Here is a 19653-nt window from a genome sequence, read left to right on the forward strand (position 1 = left end):
CACCAGAGAGCAGTGAAGGTTTGGTCTTTGAATATATTCAAGGCTGAGTTAGACAGATTTTTGATCTACAATAGAATCACGTTTATAAGGGATCGACAGGAAAGTGGACTTAACTCTTCCATCAAATCAGGTGTGATCTTACTGAATGGCAAAGCAGGCTCGAGAGGCCAAATGTTCTACTCCTGCTCCTATTTCTTATGTTCTTAAGTAAAATGACAGATTTCAGTATGTACGAGATGGAGCTTCTGAAGCAAGCTATTTATATTCAAAACAAATAAAGTCTCAGCAATAGATAGTTTTTAATCCTAGAGTGCTGAGTGTAGGAAGCAGAATTCTGAGACATTAACAATCATATTCAGTAGGCACCAATGGACACTGGGGAGCTTCCAGTCAATTGTAAACAAGCTAATATGATACACTTATTCAAAAGGGATCATAAAGCAAACACAGAAAGCTACAGATTTAATTAGTCTTACTTCCATTCCACATAAAATATTGGATTCAACTATCAGGAATAAGCTTAAAAATCAGCTCTGAAATAATAAACTGCAAAAGAGTCTGCATGAATTCTAAGGTTACAAACCTGATTGACTAACCCCTCAACCCTTTAAGTGACTATTTAACTGGATTGCAGGAAACTTTATGGACGTGGTGTAATTTGGCTTTAAGGGGATTTTGCCTTTCCACGCAAAAGATTATTCATTAAGAAAGCTCACCAACACTTCTACTTTCTCAGAAGACTAAGGAAATTTGGCATGTCAGCTATGACTCCACCAACTTTAACAGATGCACCATAGGAAGCATTCTTTCTGGTTGTATCACAGCTTGGTATGGCTCCTGCTCTGCCCAAGACCGCAAGAAACTACAAAAGGTCGTGAATGTAGCCCAGTCCATCATGCAAACCAGCCTCCCATCCATTGACTCTGTCTACACTTCCCACTGCCTCGGCAAAGCGGCCAGCATAATCAAGGACCCCACACATCCTGGGCATACTCTCTTCCACCTTCTTCCATCGGGAAAAAGATACAAAAGTCTGAGGTCATGTACCAACCGACTCAAGAACAGCTTCATGCCTGCTGCCAACAGACTTTTCAATGGACCTACCTTGCGCTAAGTTGATCTTTCTCTACACCCGAGCTATGACTGTAACACTACATTCTGCACTTTCTCGTTTCTTTCTCTATGAACGGTATGCTTTGTCTGTATAGCATGCAAGAAACAATTCTTTTCACTGTATACTAATACATGTGGCAATAATAAATCAAATCAAAATCAAAATCAAAAGGTTAAGCCTGGGAAATGGATATAAAAGCAGTTGAAGTGCTCATCAGATGGGTTTTATGTGTTATGTACTATCAGGCCTGAACTACTGTTCTAATTTACATAAATTATCTCATTCAGAAAATCAATGCAAAGTGCAGATCAAACTGGGAAGGTGCATTAACAATTGTTTGTTCTCCCAATCAGTCTCTGCACATGCATTTCACACATGGGGGGCGGGGGGGAAAGAATTTGGTGGCAGGCCTAAAAATCAGTTTCACGCATGTACAACAGGATTTTCTGATGGTGTCTCCCATGGCGGATCGGGAATCTCACTGAAAGTGGATTTGCATCCCACCAATGGATGCAAACAAAGGCCCGACAGGAATCTTCCCCCAGCACGTGATTCTTCATTACGCCAGCAGGAAAATATGCCGCTCCAGAACACGCCACAAACATCGTGGCATTCAGAAGTCGGAACTCACTCAAAAAAGGCCCGGGGATGCCATTGAAGTTTGAGATGGAGAAGACCAGTGACCCTGGACCACCTTGGCAGCTAAAACACTGCTTTCTTCACACAGGGCAATTTGTCTTCTCTTTTGTATAACATCTTGTGCAGTATTTGCAACCTTTCTCTGCGGTGGCTCTGCTCTTTTGGTCTGGAATGGCTCTCAGCATAATGCATCTCCTGGTCTGTTCTGCCATACAGGTGCTCCAAATGACATTTAAAAACTTCTGCATTTTGAACGTCTATCAGTTTCTTTAGCATCAGTTTTTCATCTTTCAGTGGACTTGCTCTCATTGAGATGTCCTGCTCATCTAATTATCTTTTAGCTGTCCGAATTCACATGATTCTGCAAGTTGTGTCACTGCAGTCACATACTCATCTATGGTTTTCATTTTACCCTTGTGCTCTATTGAAGAATATAGCATTCATACATAACATTCACTCGAGGTTCAAAGCGTTCATTCAAGATGTTCAACATCGCCGCCATTTGTTTTCTTTGCTCGTTGATTATATTTAGGCTGGTACACAATTTGAAGCAGTCCCTCCCCAGAAATGTTAGGCATGTAGTTACTCTTATTGGTTCCGGACTGTTAATTAAATCTGTTGCAATCTCATGGTTTTGTTATTGCAAGTGGAAAAACTGCCAATTTTGCCACGTATCTCCTTTCATTTCCACAGGAGAAAGGAGTGAAAAATTTACTCCCGCCATGTTACCAAGTACTTTTTTTTGCAGCCTTCGGTATGTATTTGTCCGTTTCAGCAGCATTTTGCAGGTTTGAACATTATGTGTGCCTGGGTTCTCACTGTCTTCTTTACAACATTTCCAAGGTTCAAGGATCAATTTTTTCTCCACTTCTTGACATCATGTTTGAAGTTTAAGGACAGCTGAGCTTCTTCAGTGCTTTGTCATTATAAATATTTATTGAACTATCTGTTAAGATGTGTGCCTCCCGTGAATAGCCTCATGGTGTAGCCATTTGGCTATGGAAAGCCGATGTGACATCACAGAATCTCTACAGTGCAGGAGACCATTCGGCCCATCGAATCTGCACCGACTCTCCAACAAAACATCTTATCCAGGCCCTCCACCCCTGACCTTAGTCACATATCAATGGGCAATATTTTACATTCCTTAGGGAAGAAATTAACCTCTCACCATCTATTAAAAACCTCCATATCATTAATAATGAGAAAAAAATTACATTCGGCCATGTGTAAAAAAGCCTAACATTTGTAATCCTATTAGTTTGTGCCAACAAATCAGAAAAAAAGTGCGCATTTTAATTTCAAAGTAGTGTGCATATCAATCAGCGTAAGGGAGCAGGTGATTAGATGTTTTTCAAGTTTAAAACAGTCTTTTCTTTTAATCAGCAACAGCCATTTAATTCACAGTAGAAAAGATGACCGTACAGGCTGATGGGATATTTTGAAATATTTTTCATTGCAGTATGGTGTCTTTTTCCATTGCAAAAGCACTGTAATGCATGTGAACAAATACACAAGGCTGGTCAATGTAAGGATCCACTTACCTTTAAAGTTCAGATCCCGATGATGAATCACTGCATTAAAAATAAATCTACATTCCAGAACAGTGCCTAATAATGACATCTGGGGAGGGGGAGGTGTGAAAACATTTCACACTTGTGTCTCAGAATGTTCCAGACCCAACAGGCTCTCCATTTTTTCAAAAACCGTCAAACCTGCTGTGCTTTTACTGGGCTTACAAAACCTCATACCGGCAGATGAAAATTATATGCAATAGGTAATGAAATCTTTGCCCTCTATTTCAGGTTGGGTGAGCGTTTTACACACCAACATTCCCGACCTGCAAAAAGGCCAGATGAAAGTGGTGTGGGATTGGGAATGCCGAGTAAAATCACATTTCCTCCTAAGTGCCATTTCTGCACTGAAATTATTTGATTTGATTTATTATTGTCACATGTATTAGTATACAATGAAAAGTATTGTTTCTTGCGTGTTATACAGACAAAGCATACCGTTCATAGAGAAGGAAACGCGAGAGTGCAGAATGTAGTCTTACAGTCATAGCTAGGGTGTAGAGAAAGATCAATTTAATATGAGGAAGGTCCAATCAAAAGTCTGATAGCAGCATGGAAGAAGCAGTTCTTGAGTTGATTGGTATGCTTCCTCAGACTTCCGTATATTTTTCCCGACGGAAGGTGGTGGAAGAGAGAATGTCCAGAGTGTGTGAGGTCCTTGATTATGCTGGCTGCTTTTTCAAGGCAGCGGATGTGTAGACAGAGTCAATGGATGGGAGGCTGGTTTGCGTGATGGATTAGGCTTCATTCATGACCCTTTGTAGTTCCTTACGGTCTTGGTCAGAGCAGGAGACATACCAAATGCATTGCCATACCTGATGAAAATTCATCCCTTAACCTCTCCTGTCTTCTACCCATCACAGACTTTCCCCTTTATTCTTTTTAAACCCTCGCTCTTTCACTTGCTTAAAATGTATTAATGCTCCGTAACTGACAGGATGCACTTCATTTAACATATTTTGTGAAAAGCTGGTCTATTAAATTTCACTTCCTTGTTAGCATATGTATCTGAAATTTGATGCCCGATAACCAAGTTCTAAGTTTATCCAAGTAACAAGCACCAAGGGACTTGTATGGTTTTTCAACTCTTCAAAGAGTCATCTAAACAATGACAATAATGCATGATGGATTCTACAAAACAAATGGAAAGATGGAAAAAGTCTAAACTTACTGTATAGCCTCCACCTGATTCTGGAAATTTGTGGCAAAGCTGCGAGAACGGTTTACTTTTCCAGTTAGTGCTGACAATTCTCGTTCATGTTCATGATTCAGCTGCTGTATTCTATGAAAGAAGGATTAGTAGTTACCCTATAATTCTGCACACAGTGGTACTTTGTTTTAAAAGATACACCCAAAAAATGGGGGAAGAGGCTAATGGGCCAGGAGACTTCAGTCCCGGGCCCATTCATTATATTTAAATCAGATTTACATGCTCGTTTGCATGTATAATGCGGCTCCGCATCTATTTCTGGCGCAGAGCTGATGCCGCCGGAAATCCGTCGCTGGGAAATGCTATCAGGATGGGACATCCAGCATGGAACCCGCGCATCATGCGCAGCTTAAATCTCCTGGCCCTCTGCACTAAAGGAATTAGTGCAGCGTGATGGGAGAATCGCCCCAAATATATTTACAAAGTATTGTCCAAAGATTCTTCGAGTGGATCTCAATATTGCTGCTCTTTTAAAAAGGAACACCAATTGAGAACAAGGAACAACTTTACTTTTTTATTTATATGGGGCATGGTAGCACAGTGGTTAGCACTGCTGCTACAGGGGACCTGGGTTCGATTCCTGGCTTGGGTCACTGTCTGTGTGGAGTTTGCACATTCTCCCCGTGTCTGCGTGGGTTTCCTCCGGGTGCTCCAGTTTCCTCCCACATTCTGAAAGACGTGCTGGTTAGGTGCATTGACCTGAACAGACGCCGGAGTGTGGCGACTAGGGGAATTTCACAATAACTTCATTGCAGTCTTAATGTAAGCCTTACTTGTGACTAATAAATAATAAAAAAAAATCTTTTGATTATTAAATAATATAAATTGACCATTCATGACGTCTATCTGCAAGATTTGGATTTTCATGCTTTTTTGAGGGGTTGGGGGTGGCACTGAGGTTTCCTTCTCATTAGGAGTCAAGAGAGAAATTTAGGAACCAATACTTGTCCCTCCTTTTCCTCTATTCACCAAGGCGACAATTTTTATTCTTAAATTGGTGGAGAAATTGTTGGATCGTACCGTGATCACTTAGTTGATTACTGCACTACAGGAAGTCCTCAATTTAAGTCATCCCCTCAATACCATTTTGGTTTAAAGTTTATTCTTCAGGGCCTGTTTTCCATTCTGTGTCGCCATTTTCATGTTTTCATCATTTCTAACATCAGCTTCAGAGTTGTGCATTGGTATCGGATTTGCACATGATCATCACAGATCAACTTATTGTAAATTAGAAGAAATCCTATTGACATGAATGTGTGGAAATGCAGGCAGAGAATATTGGAAACCCATCTGAAGGTGACTGAAGGACTTGGGTAGCCACCTATGACACAGGGATTAAATGTGTCCTTCAAGGGGTAAGGAATGCTTGGGAAGAAAATCACTGGGCCAACTAAACGCAATGTGCTGAGATAAAGGAGACGTGAAAACGTAATGCAGTATTTCAAAGTTGAAAGGTTACCAAAATATAATTTTAAAAATACATTTAGTTGCATGACTGGAAGAACTGCAGAATAAAGCACTTAGGGGACAATGTTTTTGAATCTTACGGAGGAAAATGTGGCAACGATTTCCTATTTAGAGAAAAGATCAGAGGACCAGGTTTCTAATCAGAGAACAGTCAAATTATGCAACACCGAAGGAAGATATTCAGCCAATCATGCCAGTATTTTGAAATACTGTAGCTATCCAACTAGTCCCAATCCCTTGTTTGTTCCCCATAGCCCTGCAAAATCTTCCTTTCGCTTTATATGATATTTCTTTTATATTTAGCAGCTTGTTTTATTTTGCAAGTTCTTTCAGATAGAAATACACAATGCTGCACTGTACAATGCTGTACAGTATTTCAACTTGTACATTACATTTCCAGGTAAAAAATGTCCAAAGTAATCTAACACTGGGTTTAGCATTGATTCCTATGGAAACTCAAGATTCACTTGCTTCACTTAAAGTTGTGATTTTCAGGAGTGCAAACACAACTTTAAGTGAGGACTTACTGTAAATTATTGCAACCTCAGACTGTGATTCTGATAATCCAGTTTTGGAGTTTAAGACCCTCAAAGCAAATACTCTATTAGTAAGGGAACATGAAGGGAGTTTCGTATTGTTAATACCAACCACAGCACCACCTGAAGTGTAAAAAGCACAGCAGCCAAATGGTGACATTTTTAAAATGGTGCTTTCCATTTATAAAGCCTGGTATAGAAGTTTTCAGTAGGTGTCTCTGCCACTGTAGGATTTAAAAACCTATCTCCTAAGTGAAATGGAATGGTGCAGTGCATTCAACATTTTTAATACACCATAGATCAGTGGTTCCCCAACTTTTTTCACTGGGCCGCACTTTTGGAATAAAAATTTGCTCGCGCCACACCAAATTTTTTATTGATAAGAAATACATTCAAAAACAAAAAAAAACAACTCCTAGCAGTGCTTGATTCATAACATAGAACACAACTACTTTACAATATGATCATGGGACATCCAGAAAGTATAAAACAATCACTTTGGAAAAATATCTAATCCATGTTTAAATGTTTCTTTGATTGTCTTTGAATCTTCCCGCCACACTTGCCATCCTCTCTTGCCGCACCAGTGTGGCGCGCCGCACCCTTTGGGAACCACTGCCATAGATTGTATTTGCCAAGTACTCAAGAAATCAGAAAAATAGCATTGAATCCAACACTAAAATGAAAGAAAAATATTCTATCTAGTGCCTTATCACTCCTCAGAAACATCCCTAACTTAGCAGCATTGTGTATCCCTATACTTAACAAATTTATTTGAAGCTCAAAGATTGAAAATTTGGTAGTCATTTTGCACACATTAAGACACCACAAAGACCAACAGGTTGATAATTAATCAGTGATACTCAAAGAGGAATGTTAACTGGGACAATGGGAAAAAGTTACCATTTCACCCAGAGAAACCCACCTCTGACCATGTGTCATGAATGTGCCAGCAGATTCAAAGCTACCAGCATTTCAAAAGGTATTTCATCAGATGTGAATCCCAATAACGAGATTAAAAGTTGTAGACAGACCAAAATAAATGCATCATCCTGCTTATAGCAACACATAGATTGCAGCATTCAGGGAAGACGTAAACTGACAGAAGCCAAAGGCACAGACAACCAAATATACAGAGAGAATCTTCAAAGGGAAACAATGATATAATTGACAACCTCTTCGTGGAAGCAGGGAGCTGATTCCATCAAGTAGCCTGTAAACCAGTACCAACTGACAGACCTGAAACAAGAGTGCAGAAAACCTTCATGGAGGCAGGTAAAATCCACATCTCTGCTGAACCAAGAAGAGACATTCCCCATAATAACTACTCAATCATATACAGTGTGGTAACTACAAACTGGCCTTTACCTACAGATCTATTGAATTGGATGTTGTTCAGGTAGATGGATGTCCTGAAAGAGTTCAGATCTGGTAAATGTACTTTGGATCAAAAGGGTAATTCCTACTTAAGCTGCGTGGGTGTGTTTAGTTGTTTTCTTGTATGTCACTGTCTTAGATCATTATAGTCCTGTTCGTGTACATGTGTCTTGTTATTGTAATAAATAATCTTTAATAAGTGTTATACTATGACTGGGCTGGTTACTGTTCTCACTGTGTACCACCGCATGTGGCTCCTTACACCATTCCTGTAGACAAAACAATATGCCACCATGGACCATGGGACACCCTCGCAGATATCAGCTGGGTTTGTGACACCATGCAACAGTCACTCAGCACTGCACTGTAGTATAGATTATTATTGTGTTTTTATTAGTTGAGGTTATGCTAAACCTTTAGAGAACACATCAGCTGGAGTATTGTGTTCAATTATGTGTACCACACATTAGGAAGGATGTGAAGAGAAGATGCAGGAGAGATGTACTAGAAAGTTACCAGGAATGAGAAACTTCGGTCATGTGGAGAGACTGGAGAAGCTGCAGTATTGTTCTCAGAACTGAGGTTAAAAATAACTTTGATAGAGGTGCTCAAAGTCATGAACTGCTTTGATACTGTAAATAAGGATAAACAATTTCTCATGGAAGGAGAGTTGATAACCAGAGGACACTGATTCAAGATGATTAGCCGAAGAACCAGAACCAACAGGAGAAAACATTTTATTTAACAAGCTGTTGTGATCTAGAATGCATTGCCCGAAAGGGTAGCAGAGGCAGTTTCAATAGTAACTTTCAAAATGGAATTGGATATGTATTTGAAGGGAAAGGAATTACAGGTCTATGTGGAAAAAACAAAGGAGTGGGACTAGCTGGGTAGCTCTACCACCACAGGTACAATGGGCTGAGCAGCCTCCTTCTGTGCAGTATCATTTATATTTCTATGAAAATGTAACAGCAAAAGTAAAATCAAAATTCTTAATTGTTGAATTTATGAAAAGTTCTGAACAGCGCTTTATACGCACTGGTGGTATCCACTCCAATAAATATTTCATCACAGCTAAAACATTGTGGCACAATTCTGGAGCAAAGACAGCTGCTTCCTCATTGGAGAAGAGGAAACTGGAGGAAGAGGTAATGTTGTATTTTTCGTGTTGGAACTCCAAGCAGCTTACATTCACTGCAACAATGACGGATGCCAGGGACTTGGTCCTCTCACAGTAACATATCCAAAGAATGTACTGAAGTGCACATAGACTTGAATTCAGTGCAGAGGAATGATACTAAATACAAGTCATCATTTGTATACAAATGATGCACCAGACCATTTTATTGCATACATCAGAATATAAACACTTTAGATTTGCTACCTTTGTTGTGGTTTTCTTTAAATGTAGTTCAGCCTCCTCATAAAAAGTAATGAGTCAGCATTCACTGGGAAAGGGAATGGGGAACCCCCGTACACATGGCCATTTTGTGAACTATTCAGAAGTCGTAGTGATCCTCCTCCTATTATAAGATTTAACTTTTTAAAAAATTGAATCAACAAAAGAGAAACTAAATTCATCGAACAGTTGATGACTAAATAAATGCATACATAAAGAATAAGAATCACTAAGTAGATCAGATCAGAAAAGTACTGAGAGTTGATTGTGTAGCAGGACCTTTGAATCTGAGGTCTGACCAGTATTCAAAGAATGAGGGAAACATAATAAAGATAAAATCTTAAACATTCCTCAAAATGTATTTATTCTCAAACAAAAGTGTTGTAAGTGAAAAGAATAGAGAAAAATGGGGATGTGAATTTCCAGGACTTAATTTCAAAGCAAGCCTCAATTAGATATTAACTTGAGCAGCCAGTTCAACACAACATAAGAATGAGGAGCAGGAGTAGACAATTCAGCCCCTCAAGCCTGTTCCGCCATTCAATAGGATCATGGCTGATGTCAACTCAATCTCAACTCCATTTTCCTGCCCATTCTCCATAACTCTTCAACCCATTACTAATCTGTCTATCTTCTCAAATTTACTCAATGTCCTTCATCCACCACACTCTGGGGTAGTGAATTTCACAGGTTCACGAACAACCCTTTAAGAAAAGTAATTTCTCCTCATACCCGTTTTAAATCTGCTACACCTTATCCTAACACTATAACTTCTGTTCTAGCTTGCCCAAGAGGAAACATCCTCTCTACGTCTATCCTGTCAAACCCCTCTATCATCTTACATACCTCAATAAGATCATAGAAAGAAATCATAGAAACCCTACAGTGTAGAAAGAGGCCATTCGGCCCATCGAGTCTACACCGACCACAATCCCACCCAGGCCCTACCCCCATATCCCTACATATTTACCCGCTAATCCCTCTAACCCACCCATCTCAAGACACTAAGGGGCAATTTTAGCATGGCCAATCAACCTAACCCGCACATCTTTGGACTGTGGGAGGAAACCGGAGCACCCGGAGGAAACCCACGCAGACACGAGGAGAATGTGCAAACTCCACACAGACAGTGACCCAAGCCGGGAATCGAACCCAGGTCCCTGGAGCTGTGAAGCAGCAGTGCTAACCACTGTGCTACCGTGCCGAGATCTCCTCTCATTGGTCCAAACTCTGGAGAGCATAGGCCAAAACTGCTCAATCTCTCTTCATAAGACAAACCCCTCATCTCTGGAACCAATCTAGTGAACCTCCTTCGAACTGTCTCCAATGCAACTATATTCCTTCTTTAGTAAGAGGACCAAAACTGTACACAATACTCCAGGTGCAGTCTCACTAAAGCTTTGTACAGTTGCAGCAACATGTCCCTACTTTTACACTCTATTCCTTGAGCAATAAATGGCAAAATTCCATTTGCCTTCGTTATAAGCTGCTGTACCTGCATGCCATTTTTTTGCGATTCATGCACAAGTGAGATCTCTCTGCACCAAAGCACTGTGAGGTTTCTCTCGATTTGGATAATAAGTTGCCTTTCTTTTTTTCTGACCAAAATAGATAACTTCACACTCATCCACATTCAACTCCATCTGCCAAATTTTGGCTCATTCACCTAACCTATCCATATGTAAATTTCTTATTTCCTCATTGTAATTTACTAATTTGTGAGGCACGACTTGCCCTTCACGAAAGGTATATTAACCTTTTGTGCAGCACCCTATCAAACGCATTCTAGAAATCCAGATATACGTCTACAGGATTCCCATTATCCACTTTGCATGTTGCATCTTCGAACAATTCCAGCAAATTAGTCAAACACAATTTTCCCTTCATAAATCCATGCTGACTGAGCAATTGCATTTTGACTTTCCAATTGACCTGTTATTACTTGCTTAATAATGGATTCTAACAATTTCCTAATGACATGCTAAACTAACTGGTTTATAGTTTCCAACTTTCTGCTTCCCTCCTTTTTTGAATAAGGGTGTTATATTAGCATTTTTCCAATCCACTGGGCCCTTTCCCGCATCCAGAGAATTTTGGAATATTATAACCAATGGATCCACTATCTCCACTGCCACTTCCATTAAGACCCCACGATGTAGTCCATCAGGCCCTGGGGACTTATCTGCTTTTAATCACAATATTTTGCTCAGTACTTTTTCTCTGGTGATGATGATTGTTCTAAGTTCCTCTCTTTCTATAACCTCTACATTACCTGTTACTATTCAGATGGTACTAATGTCTTCCACCATGAAAACCGAGGCAAAATATTAACTTAGCATTCTGCCATTTCTTGTTCTTCACTATTAACACCCCAGTCTCATCCTCCAAGGGACCAACATTCACTTTAGCAATTCTCTTCTTTTTTATATACTTTGGAAACTTTTGCTTTTTAAAATATTTTGTGCTAATTTTCTTCCATAATTTACCTTTGTTCTTTTTTTTTTAAATAGCCTTTGTTGATCTTTAAAAGTTACCCAATTTTCTAACCTGCCACTGGCCTTTGCAAGATGGTATGCCTTAATTTTTGTCTTTACATCATCTTTAACTTCCTTGCTTAGTCATGGATGCTTTTCCCCAATCTTTTTTCCTCTTTGGAATATATTTTAGTTGGGAAGAATTGACTATCTCCTTAAACATCTGCCATTGCTCATCAGCTGTCTTACCTTTTAGTCCTCCTGCCCAATCCACTAGGGCTAACTCTATCCTCATGCCTATGTAACTTTAGAATGCTACTGTAGGGCTCCAGTTTCTCACCTTCAAACTGAATTTGAAATTATAGCATGTTATGATCACCCTTCCCTAACTATGAGATTACTAATCAATCCCTCCTCATTACACAATTCAAAACCCAGAATAGCCTGCTCCTTGGATGGTTCCAAGAAAGAATCTCTAATACATTAAATGAACTCTCCCTCAAGTCTACCCTTACCAATTTGATAATCCAGTCTACGTGCATATGAACATCGCACATGATTATTCCCATACCTTTCTTACAAGCCTCCAGTACGTTCTGGTTTATACTGTGCCTCACTGCTGTTTGGGAACCTGTAGATTACTTCAATTTGCCCTTACTATTTCTTATTTCTACCCAGACTAATTCACATTTTGATTTTCAGTACCTGTACCATTTCTCACTGCAGCACTGATCCTTTCCTTTACTAACAAAGCTCCACCACCTCCTTTTCCTTTTTGCCTATCCTTCCGAAACACTGATTACCCTTGGATATTCAATTCCTAAACCTGGTCTCCTTGTAACCATGTTTCAGTAATCACCACCAAATCATACCTATTTGTCTCTATTTGCACCATTAACTCATTAATTTTATTCTGAATGCTTAGTGCATTCAAATACAAAGTCTTTAAGTTTGTTCTATTATCAAATTTCCCTACTCTTGCACGATTCTTTAGTGTAATATGACATTCACACATTCTGTCCCTTCCTTTTCTTTTCTGGTAACAATCAGCCTCATCACTAACCTGCACTCATACCTTCTCCTTTAACTTTGATTTCTTAATTTTCCATGCAACTGAACCCTCGCCCCCACGATTTAGTTTAAAATTCTACAACAATACTTGCAAACCATTTCAGTTATCTAACACAGGTTCGCCAAGATAGACTATTTATATTTTGGTCCATGGCACAAGCTGTTCATTTTAGCTGATGAGTAAAGATGCATCCTAACCACCCATCCAAAAATTGTTCATTTATAGCTTTTACTGACTGCCAAGTTTTGTATCAATGTTTGGTCACTTCCTGTAAAACACAAAACTTTTACATCTGAACAAAATAGGAATACTTTATTTAATTGCCTCAATAGTGTAGGGGAAATCACCGAAGTATGCAGCTAACTAGTGCTTCATATGCAAATACATAGCCTCGTAAGACCAATAGGTGAAACAGATCAGATAAGATCTTGCAAAAAACAAGGCTCATGTTTCAGGTAAACACAACAGGAAAATGTAAAGTTTAAGTTTTAAACCATAGAACCCATGGAACCAAAGAATCCCTACAATGTAGAAAGAGGCTATTCAGCCCATCGAGTCTACACTGATTCTCTGAAAGAGCATCTGACTCAGGCCCTTCTCTCCATTGTGCCCGCGTAACCCTGCACATTTACCCTGGCCAATCCACCTAACTGCACATCTTTGAATTCTGGAGGCAAACCAGAGCATCCGGAGGAACCCCACGCAGACACAGAAAACGTACAAATTCCACACAGTCACCCAAGGCTGGAATTGAACCCAGGTCCCTGGTGCTGTGAGGCAGCAGTGCTAACATTATGACACTGTGCAGCCCTGTGTTAACCTGCTTTACATGAATTGGAAACATGAAACCCAAAACTCCAACAAATTACATGATGGGCCAAAAAATTCCAAAAGAAACCAAAACCTGCTGGGGTACTGAATATCAAGGAGTCAAGAAATTTAAATTAATTTGACATTTTATGACTTTAGAGCAGACCTTTTTCTGGATGCTGAATAATTGTCACATGAGGAAAGAAATGTTGCCTCAATAAAATTTTCCTGCCAAGAGTCACGTTAAATAAATGGCCAATCCAAGGGAAGCTATGAGTATCCAGAGATCTGTTTGAAAGAACAGTTCCTGTCTTTAAGTTATGACCACATTCAGGAGATTGGAAAACACAGTGAGTGATGAGTTTCTGGTCACCCACCTAAAACACAACTAGAAAAAGCAAGTCTGACTGGTATTCATTCAGTATCATAGGTTGGGAAAGTGGATGTTTCATTCAGAAACCTCAGGTGCATGCACGTAAAGATTTGGTTCCCAGTCAGTATGAAAATGTCAATCACCAGAGCAAATGGGCAGTTGAACCTACAGTGATAACATGCTTGCTTTGTCACATCTCACCCCCCTCTGCACTCCCCCCCGCTCCCCCCCACCCACCCAATCCCTCTTCTCTCGCAAGAACATGAGATTGAAGTAGCAGTTGTCTCATTGCTTACTTCACGGAGCAACTGTGGATGCTTCAAGGCACACTGCAAGAGAAGTGTGATGACAATTCTCTTGTGAATCCTTTCATACCTGACACAACAAAGCTGCCATGTAGGGCCTACGAACAGTTCTACCTTTGGATTCTGCTTTCTTCTTCATGGTATACAAAATTATATTCAGACTTTGAGCAGATCTGATTGAGCTGAAGCAGCTATAAAAGGCAGATTCATTGCTGATTTGTTGTTCATTTTTTTCATTGAGGAATTATTGATTTTCCATGAATATAGTCCACGAGTTTTGAAAAGGAGTGTAGCTGTCTTAGTTTTTAAGCAGTTACAAATATGAAGCTCTCACAGCCAAGAAGCTCTATGGTAATGCTGAGACCACACTGAATGGGAGAATGTTACATTGATAGCTGGCTTTGAGACTCAAGGGCTGGATTTACCTCGATTATCACAGACGGATCTTTAAGGTTGATAGATGCCAGAAGTCTACTCCCTAAATGATCTGAAGTAGCATTACCATTTTGAACGCCTTCTTGAGGATAAAATAATTCAAGATCCTTACATTAATTGCATTTCAGGAAATGCTCATCTTTTTTGGGGCGACTAAACAACAAGAGTAAATCCTAGTCACAAAGAAGGCATCTCTTTAGCTGAAGATGAGCCTTCATACAGTCATAGAATGATACAGCACAGAAGGAAGCCATTTGGCCCATAATGCCTGTACTGGCTCTTAAAAAAAGTTATTTAATTAGTTCCACATTCCTGCTCTTTCCCATGGTCCTGCAAATGTTTCCACTTCAAGTACTTATCCAATTATTCATTGAAAATGATTATTTAATCAACTTCCAATACCCTTTTGGGCAGTGTATTTTAGAATACCGTGAAAAGTCTTGCTTCCTCATATCGTTCCCTTAAATCTGTTGGTTTGCCCCTTTGGCAGTTTCTCCTTACTTAACCTATTACAAGTCTTCACAGCTTTGAATACCTCCATCAAATCTTCTAAGCTCTTAGGAGTAGAAGCCCTTTTTTTTAGTTTCTCCATGTAGCTGAAGCAGTTCACACCTGGTACCATCCTAATAAATCTTTTCTCTGCCTCGCTAAAGCATTGACATCCTTCCCAATTGGTCACAGCATTCCAGCTGGGGACCAGAACTGTGTTCGGGCAAGGTTCAGCATAACTTTGTTGCTTTCGTATTCTAATGTCTCTACTTGTAAAGCCAAGGATCCCACGTGCCTTTTTAAATAGCCTTCTCAATTTGTCCTGCCACCTTCAGAGACTTGCGTACATCCAGCTGCAAGTTGCGGTTCCTGTACCTCCTTTTAATTGTAACTACTTAGTTTATGATGTCTCTCATCTTTCTTCCTGCCAAAATGAATCACTTTACACACCTCTGCATTAAATTTCATCTGCCATGAGTCTGCCAATTATACAAGTCTGTCTATAACCTCCTGAAATCTGTTAATATCTTCCTCATTGTTTACTGCACCACTATATGCTCCAGGGACCTGGGTTCGATTCCCAGCTTGGGTCACTGTCTGTGTGGAGTTTGCACATTCTCCTCGTGTCTGCGTGGGTTTCCTCCGGGTGCTCCGGTTTCCTCCCACAGTCCAAAGATGTGCGGGTTAGGTTGATTGGCCATGCTAAAATTGCCCCTTAGTGTCCTGGGATGCGTAGGTTAGAGGGATTAGTGGGTAAAAGATGTAGGGATATGGGGGTAGGGCCTGGGTGGGATTGTGGTCGGTGCAGACTCGATGGGCCGAATGGCCTCTTTCTGTGCTGTAGGGTTTCTAAGATTCTAAGATATTTTGTGTCATCTGCAAACTTTGAAATGATGTTACGTGTATCCAAGTCCAGGTCATTAATATATATCAAAGAGAGCAACGGTCCCAACCCTGCGCGACACAATTGCACATTTCACCACACAGTTTGAAAAATAACCACTCAATATTTACCTCTGAAGCCAAAACTTCCATGGTAACAGGTTGACTGTCCAAAGAAACCTAGCCCCCAAACTCTGAGGATTTTATCAAAGGGATATGGAAAAACACAAGTCATTTAAAAATTGGGGTCTCTGTGCTAAATCTCCATGCACCCATGTCACACTGAAAATTAGTTACATTTATTTATCACGTGGTTCAGATTAATGATGACATTAACTAACCTCATGCCATTGGTCAGGGATAGCTGGTTTGCTATGTTGCTTTTGCACAGACTGCTAAGCTACTGCAACAATCCACAATTGATGACCTCATTGGTGGTGGTCATGGTGGATGATGCAGCTCAGGATATCTTGCTCCACAGGCAGGCATGTTTACATGTTTCAGGTCTCCCCAGTAACAGGCAAATGAATCTTCCAGTCTATCTTGACAGGAGAATTTCTCTTATGAGAAGTTGGAGATACTGAATGGTTTCACCAAATGTAATCCCAGGTACAGTTCAACTGTCTGCTTATGCAACTCAACACCTAGCTTTAATCTAAACAAAACAAAGAAGCTCTCAATATGAGAAGGAGGTTCAAGTTCGCCAAATATGGGCACCGGCACTATCCAAAGAAGGTGATTTTTACCAGCCGGTTCTCAAAATTCTGTACTCCATTAGTGACTTTGTTTGTCATTGCTCTTCCCTCAGTACTCCTCAGACCTGGCACTGGGGATAGGATTAAATATTTTATGCTTGAGTAGAACCTCATTATATTTGCTCTGTGGGCAAAGCAGACTGTCCAGGAGTCTTGCATTGCCATAAATGGAATAACAGACTTGGTCAACAGCAAGTAAAGAAAAATACAAAAGGTCCACTCGTATTCACTGTATTTTTTTTAATTACTGAGGAAAGCCAAGTTAAAACCTCCTACACTATTTTGCTGGAGCTCAGCATGAAAAAGATGAAAGGAAAAAGTCTAAATTATCTTCTAATGCAAGATATCCATTCCCAGTGGTAGAAATCACAATGTGAACTAAGTAACATCAAGTACAACTGCTGTGTGGGCATAATATTCCTCAACTATTCATTCATATTCGATTTTTATTTGCCTAGACTCAACAGCTATCTATAGTATCTTATTCTAGTAAACAAAATTCCTGGGTATATCCAAAAGGCAATAAACACCCATTATCTCAGCTCGATCAGGTGCCAACGTAAATGGACAAGCATGCATCAGTCAAGGGCTTTTGGTATGGAATTCTTGAACAACTCATTATTAACAGCAATTTCTTCCCTCCATTCATATCACTTCTTCTCATAAATCAGGGCCATAGCTAAAGACCAACAAAGTGGGCAGTTGCTAATTCGAGGATGGCTTCTTTGCAAAAAGCTTTGAGGAGGAATTCTCTCCAACCAGTCCATCACTGATATCTGTATCCCCGAGTTTAAAGTTGGTTTTGTTCCAGTTGTTGGGCTTGATTATAGTTACACCACTGTAGAAATCCTGTCTGAGCTTGAGGAGATGGGCAAGTACAGAGGATCCCCAATTACCATACAATTTTCTAGGATCACCTTGCACCACTTCAGCCTCCCAACATGTCCATTTGGAGTCTTGTACTTAAATGCACTGCTCTACATCCAAAAGCAATGTAGGCAACATTTGTGGGTATAATTCTTGATTAAAGTTGATCTCTAATGCTATCAAGAACTTTGATGTAGTCACAATGGGTCAGTAGATACCACACTTAATGATACACACTTCGACTTAAGAAGCAAAACACTATCCTCTGGAATAGAGGATGGAATTTAATGAATGTAACAGGAGTCTTGCCAATGATTGGAGAACCGATGGGAGCCCCATGAACTTTCTCTCCAGGAAGCCTGACGCAATTATCAGGTAATCAGGCACTTACCTGGACAGCGTCAGGCCTCCCACAAAATTAAGCCCCCAGTGGAATGGAAACCCCACCCCCAAGAGCAGCTGGCCAATCCGAAGTCATCTGCATAGCACCACCAGGAACAGTGGCCATTGTTGGTACTACACATAGGCCTGCAGGAGGGATCAGTAATGAATCTCTACATAGTGATGAGTGTGCACCAAGATAAGGATCACAGTGAGAGTGTCGCCAGTAAAGGGTTAGGGGTCGGAAGCAAGGCAAGGAGGTAGCTTTCAGCAGATGCTCCTTGTTCGTGAATGAGGGTAGGCTGCTAGCAAACATAATTGGAATTGCTGAATGGTCTGCCCAGATGGCAAGCTCCCTACTGGTTGAATACCAGCAACAGCAGGACGAGGCCTTTAACTAATTATTTAATTACTTCAACTACCTTCAGTTGATGAAGTTATCATCCACCATTCCCTCTCGAAGCTCAACCAGGAGAAGCTGGAAAGGTGGCAGTGTCTCCCTCCCACCCACTTGATCAAATGACTACCATCCTTCCCCCCTACTCCCCACCGCCACTGCCTCCAAGCTCATCTGAGGGTAGTATCAAATTCTGCCAGAAAATCAATAACATAGACTAGACTGAACAAAACCAATTTCAATCATTTATTTAAATTTATTTTGACCAGACTAATTACATTACTGAAACTATAAGAAATGACCAAGCAAATAGCAAGTCTGAAGATGATTTTTCTCTCTGGTGTGGACAATAGGATTGATTGGTGACAAAGAAAATAAAAACTTAAACTGAAGTGTGAATTCAGTAGACCTTGCATAAAGTGTAGCTGATATAAGGAAGGGGGAATTCCCTGGAGCACATTACTACATTTCACAACCCAAGCTAGCAAATCAAGTCTACTCATCTACTAGGACAAAGGGCCCCACGAATTTCCTTTCAATTTTTAATGGCTGGGATGCTTAACAATCTCGGGGGCCCGGATGAGGGATACACGTCCTTTGCCAAAGGCAGAGAGGAGAGATAGGGGTCATGAGGACTCGAGCTGGTGAAACAAGTTATATTGCTTTGCTGTACTATAAAATCTCAAATCTTGCCATTTTACCATTCCACATACAGCCTCACAGAAAAGGAGCTGTGCCAGGTCGAATAAGGGGAGGCAATGGTATAGTAGTATTGTCACTGAACTAGCAATCCAGAGACCCAGGGTAATGCACTGAGGACCCAGGTTCAAATCCCACAATGACAGATGGTGAAATTCGAATTCAATAAAAATCTGGAATTAAAATTCTTAATGATGACAATGGAACTATTTTCAACTATCGTAAAAACCCATCTGTCCTTTAGGGAGGGAAATCTGTCATCCTTACCTGGTCTGGCCTACATGTGACTCCAGATCGACAGCAAAGTGGTTGACTCTTAAAATGTCCTCAGGGATGGGCAATAAATGCTGCTCGGACAGTGAAGCCCACATCCCATGAACAATAAAAAAAAAACAAAC

At 40.3% G+C, this 19653-nt stretch overlaps 1 protein-coding gene across 1 annotated transcript in view; it reads right to left on the reverse strand.

Annotated features, from left to right (window-relative positions):
* The window catches only part of LOC144508316 (coiled-coil domain-containing protein 158-like), a 111497-nt gene that overhangs the window by 66076 nt on the left and 25768 nt on the right, over positions 1 to 19653 (reverse strand). The window contains exon 8 of the mRNA XM_078236181.1: positions 4499 to 4609. Coding sequence (XP_078092307.1) covers positions 4499 to 4609 — 111 coding nt within the window. The remainder of the gene's footprint in view (positions 1 to 4498; positions 4610 to 19653) is intronic.

The sequence above is a fragment of the Mustelus asterias genome, chromosome 1 (genome assembly GCF_964213995.1).
Source record: "Mustelus asterias chromosome 1, sMusAst1.hap1.1, whole genome shotgun sequence".
NCBI lineage: Eukaryota > Metazoa > Chordata > Chondrichthyes > Carcharhiniformes > Triakidae > Mustelus > Mustelus asterias.